This window comes from Myxocyprinus asiaticus, chromosome 6 (genome assembly GCF_019703515.2).
Source record: "Myxocyprinus asiaticus isolate MX2 ecotype Aquarium Trade chromosome 6, UBuf_Myxa_2, whole genome shotgun sequence".
In the NCBI taxonomy this organism is placed as follows: Eukaryota; Metazoa; Chordata; class Actinopteri; order Cypriniformes; family Catostomidae; genus Myxocyprinus; species Myxocyprinus asiaticus.
This window is the reverse complement of record NC_059349.1, coordinates 24648842-24654796: the sequence shown is the minus strand read 5'-3', so window position 1 is coordinate 24654796 and position 5955 is coordinate 24648842. Positions and strand designations below refer to the sequence as shown.

Genomic DNA, 5955 nt, shown 5'->3' with positions numbered 1-5955 from the left:
GCAACTGCAATAGTGGCAAATCCTTTTACCCTATTATCGCAAATTTCAACAAAAGCCACATGGTTTACTGTCTTAGACATCAAGAATGGCTTCTGGTCTATCAAGTTTAAACGTGAAGACCAGTGGAAATTAGCCTTTACTGTAAATCAAACTCAGTATACCTGGGAAAGGATGCCACAAGGCCTTCACAACAGCCCTGCAATCTTCCACAGAGCTGTAGAAGATACACTCGGCCCCCTACTGGGGGCAGGCAGAGTAGCTCACTATGTGGATGACATCATCATTGCCACAGAAGGAACACTTGATGATCATTTAACATTAGTAGATGAAGTCATACAAACGCTAGGTAAATCCGGCTTCAAACTAAACAGAGAGAAAGTGCAAATTGCACAACAGGAAGTGCAATATCTAGGTTACACCCTAACCCAAAGTCACTGAGCACTAACAGAGGACAGACGTAAATGTATTGCCGAACTGCCCCGACCTCACAAGTTAAATGCACTGCAAAAAGTGATAGGAACAGCAAACTATTTGCGAGATTTCATCCCAAATTTTGCGAATACCATGGCGCCCTTATATTCTCTGTTAAAGGAAAAACAAAACCGTCTGACGTCCTTGAATGGAGTGAAGAACATGATCGTGCGTTTACCGATTTAAAAAAAAGTTTCCCGCACCTGCCCTAGGCTTGCCCAACCCAACTAACGCTTTCCATATTCAAGTAGATACGTATGAAAACACACTCAGTGGCGTGTAAGCACAAGAGCATGGAGGCAAACTGCGTCCGTTTGCACACTATAGCTGGAAAAAATCTCAGATTGAGCAAGGTTTCGACCCATGCACTCAGCATGTTTTGGCGGTTCATTGGATGTTAACAACAACAGAGCCAATTGTTGTTTTTCAGCCTGTTGTTGTGCACACTATGCACACGCCAGTTCAAATGCTGCTGCAGGGATGAATAAAGGTGTTTCATCACAAAGATTAGCAAGATGGCTAACAGACATACAAGTGCGTGACCTAACAACAGTAAAAATACGAATTCTGCTTTATCTGCTTGGTGATGTTGAAGGACACCCACACACTTGTTAGCTGCAACAGGAAGTACAATGTCCTGTACAGGATCAAAAACTTCCAAACCACACCCAAGTTTACATTGACGGCTCCCGGTTTTGTAATGAGGGTCATTTCTATACTGGGTATGCGGTGTGGGCTCCTCATCCTCCCAACTCAGATGTTGGAAAACAACTATTATTCAAATTACCGCCAAGTATGTCTGCACAAGGAGCATAACTTGTGGCCTTGCTAGAAGCCATTAAAGCTTACCACGAACCACTTTGCATATGCACAGACAGCCGTTATGCTTTTGGGGTAGTGCATGTCATCAAATTATTTGCACACATAAACAGAAACCCCAACGAACACGAGCAAAACAACAACATTGCCGATCAATTAGCCAGAATTGCAGCCATGAAAGGAGACGAGTGGCAACCAGACAAACTAACTGCCCTTGCTGTGAGTGCGGTCCAAATCACTCCCATCAACCTTAAACAGTATCAAAACATCATTGAATACCATTGCACCGCACTTAAAGCAAGATCAGTTAGTCACTGTCACTGAGGGCATAATACTCAGAGATGGGAAATATGTGGTACCGGAAGCCCTCCAAAAACCCATAATCAAACTGTACCATGAATATGCCCATGTATCAGCTGCTAAAACACTACAGTTGATACAAACACAGTTTTGGTGGTCAGGAATGACTTCTGATGTCGACAGGTGGTGTAGTACATGCCTAGTTTGTGCAATAGTTAATCAGGGCAAACCCGGACGCACTAATCTATGTAGGCCAGACCCACCTAAGGGACCCTGGGAATCCTTACAGTTGGATTTCATTGGTCCACTCCCCAGTGCCAAAGGGGGATATCGTTATTGCTTGGTGATCATTGATAAATTCTCAAAATGGGTGGAAGCAATTCCCACCCGCAATAACACTGCAAACACTGTGGCACGGGTGATGGCCAACCAAATCATCCCGCTTTGGGGTGCGCCCGTCCAAATCGAGTCTGATCAGGGAATCCATTTCACTGGGCAAGTTATGATAAACATGTGTAAAATGCTTAACATCAAACAAAAATTTCACATTCCCTACAGACCACAAAGCACAGGTATGGTGGAATGTAGGAACCGCACCATCAAAGAAAACCTTGCTAAGCAAATTGCACAACATCAAAACAGGTGGACAGATGCCTTACTAACTGTCCTCACTGTACTACGTGCAACCCCATCTAAAGCCACAGGCATCAGCCCATATGAGCTCATGACCAGAAGAATCATGAAGCTCCCGATTGATCCAAATGTCTCCCCAGCAGACCTGGGGCCTCTCATGCTTGCAACACAACAGACTGTGCTGGACCAATTACAAGAAAGGCTCAGAGTGCTACAGGCACGAGCTGAGTTAAAGTAGCAACAGTCAGACCTAACAAATGACATGCAATTTAACCCAACCTCTGAAACTACATTTTCAGAAGGAGAGATTGTAGTGGTGCATGTCTCTGTAAAACAAAAAGTACATTCGCTCCAAGGTGGCATGGACCATATGAGGTCAAAGCGTTCTGCAACAGCTGTGTGGCTGTCAGAGGAAAGACAAGATGGTATCACATGTCTCAATGCAAACTGTTCAAAGGTTCAGCTAACCAATAAACTGTATTTTTTTACTTCTTCTGTTTCAGGAAAACCTCTGCAATCCCATGGAGACCGGACACAAGGCAGGTGTCCGGACCCACCTGCATCAAGCTGGGTCAACGGGTATTGCTCACACACACATTAGGATGTATGGAAATATATGAAGGGGCCATACACCTCTCAAATTCTTATTACACCCAAAGAAATAGTTACATGGCCTCCCAGAGTAGCACCGGAACAAAATTGCACACCACAAATCTGTTGTAAATTAGGTTCCACCCATCCCGCATACATAAAAATGTCAACACACACACCAGCACGGCCATCCCAGCAAAATATCACTGCCTGGTATCAATTAAAATTATATCCAGGAGCTAAAGAATATGGGATGCGCACTTTATATGAGAAAAACAATGACGGCATAGACAATAAAATCTGCTATTTTGTTAACAATTTGGAACCTACCACATATAGGTGCACCCACACAGAAACACTAAACACCACACACATAAGTTACACAGAATATAAATTCAATTTAACATTATACAAACCCTATGACAATAGACCAAAAACTTTAATCTGGAATAGCCGAAAGGATTTATTGAGTAGGAAAATGTAAAATGAGTGGGAACAATTTCACTAGCCCACAAAACTGTTCATGGACTGCTAATCACTGTTTTAATTTAACCACCTGTGGGTATAGTAAACCAAAGCAATGCCCAAAGCTATACCCAATTCCTCCTGGTGGACTTATCAAAGGGAACATTAATAAGACTTTGTTTCATGATGTAAATTTGGTGATGACTCATGTAACTTACAACAAATCCAATATTCTATCTGCCTATACAAAACATTGTAATGATGATGATGAAAAAACATATGCATGGCTACAGTCACAAATCGATGATTTAATTTCTGATTACAAAGACAGACTTGCTGTCAAAATACCATACACCCGTTCCAAACGAAATCTGCTTGGAAATATTGCAGGCCTCTTCAGTTCAGTCAATTCTATAGTCAACACCTTCAAAATAACTAAACAATCTCAATTTTCAACATGGATGGCAGACCAGGTGGCCACTGGTTTCCAACGTATCACCAATAGTAATGAAAATATAATCAAAGCGGTTAGATCCAAAGCACAGGTGCTTCTGTTGGTCAGCCACACATTATTCAATCAGACCCGTACCATCGAACGTGACTTAGCCTGCAGATCATATGCACAAGATTTATTTACTGCAGCTAGACAGGAAATTTTAGACCTCCGTCTTCATAAGACACCTAGGCACGTTCTAAGTGACCTAATAGAAATCTTAGATTTAAACAGATGGCAAACTTCAGACAAAATGAAAGATATCAGTTATTCTGAGTTATTAACTACCATTATGATGTATACTGGAAATGAATGTACTGGTTGCCTTGGGTTTTTTGTCACCTTTCCTTTAATCCATCCAGACCAAGTATTTCCAAATTCCACTACTATACGCTCTATTGGTGTAACAGTGAATGATCAGATCATCAAATGGGACCACCTTACTGGGTATATGACACTGAAGGGTACTGAGACACAATATACCAGTCGCACTTGCTTTCATGAAACTCACCATTATGTTGTTTGTACATGTAACACCTTACAACCTTTTTCTCCCAACGACACTAAACTCATAAATGAACAGTCATTACATGGTCATTATGATGCTATTCAGGTATCTCATACACAATGGTGTGTTGTCAGTGAGATGAATTCCTTCACCTACGGGGGGTTGTCCTGCCCTGCCAATCATTATTTTTGCCCAGAAGTAACAGAGGACTTTTCCATGGGACAGATAAACATTCTGGGGATAATACCGCTGGAAGCAGAGGCTTCGCCATGGTGGGATGACAACTTCTATGAGCAAAGCACACAAGCTGTGGTCGACACAATGGAACTCGCACAGAGAATCATCCAACAGACTGAGTACCACCTTGCCCAAGCACAGGTGGAGGCTAACTTAGCCCGAAAGACTGCAAAAATACTGTCCAACTCATCCACCCGCTCTGCACAATACGCTTACACTTGGTGGGACTGGATAATCCGTGGATGTAAGGTGGGCTGTGCTGTGATCTTCACTTCTACACTAGCTCTGTGTTGTTACTTCCGATGCCTCATTCGATCCATGAGGAGATCAACTGAAGTTGCCGTGGCCCTAAGCTCACTACAAATTCCCACGCTACAAAGACTGAAGTGATGGAGAAACCTCTACTTTGACTTGGCACAACAAATTATGTGACCCCAAAAGGACTCTTTGCATTTTGCACTCGGAGCCAAAGCAGGGAAAACTGTAAGGCTAGGAACTGTAACCCAGCACATGCCCAAATGGAACAATGAAAGACTTCTGGAAAAAACAATGCTCAAACTCTCTCACAAGTAGGATCTGCACCTTAGAAAACAAAGACATCACTGTGTGAAAAACTCAGCTTTCCCCCACAAACTCCAGCTGTTTTCTCTCCCCCTTGTCTCCCCCACAAGGTCCACATACACACACACACACACACACACACAAGATGTATATGTGAAAATGTAACAGAGAAAACCATGAAAACAAAGAATGCAACTGTATGTGTTTGATTTCATTTAAGAGGTCTCTGTGCGACTGGTGTAAAGGTCTCTTTCCCATGTTGGTAAAACTAATGGTGACAAAGTTATAAGGTCTTTGCCAAATACTGCATTATTCGGGAGGTCTATCCCCCTCCTTGACCTACAATTTAAATTATTTCCTGCATGTTAATTAGGTTAAATCCCAGGAAGTCAAGAACCCATTCACCCCCAAATTCTCATTGTTCAAAGGATAATACCATTTGGAACACAATGTTTATTCTGTCTGGGTATTTAAGGAAAGTTGGCAAGAAGCTCAGGGAATCTGTAAGTCAGATCTCCCATGCCTTGCCATTGCATGTAGTTTTCCCATTGTCAGGTATGTCTCTTGATTCTTATCTTATTTTTAGTAATGCTTGTTTATTCTGATCATGTGTGAAATTGGCTTTGATTTGAATTTTTGTAACAATGTTTTATATCCTACCTGAAAAATAAATTGTCATTATTTGATTTATTCAGAATTTCTCTGGAATCGTTGTGACCGGTAGATCGCTATAGGGTACCTTTGTTACCACAATGTATTAGAAACCTCCCAGAACAACCAGGTAGGACAACCACCTAGGACAGTCGGGTAGGATTTGAATTTCATTAGAACAGGGTAGACCATACTGGAGCTTTAATATAGGAGAAACCACCCAGGA

The 5955-nt window shown here is 42.1% G+C and overlaps 1 protein-coding gene across 1 annotated transcript; it reads left to right on the top strand.

Moving 5' to 3' along the window:
- Nucleotides 1–3479: 3479 nt before the first annotated feature.
- LOC127442625 (uncharacterized) lies at nucleotides 3480–4907 on the top strand. The gene has a single exon (XM_051700798.1). The coding sequence runs from the start codon at nucleotides 3480–3482 to the stop codon at nucleotides 4905–4907; it is 1428 nt and encodes a 475-aa protein (XP_051556758.1).
- Nucleotides 4908–5955: the final 1048 nt, after the last annotated feature.

Excerpts from the sequence above, each read along its gene's own strand:
- LOC127442625 (XM_051700798.1), top strand. The coding sequence starts at position 3,480 with ATGACTCATGTAACTTACAACAAATCCAATATTCTATCTGCCTATACA.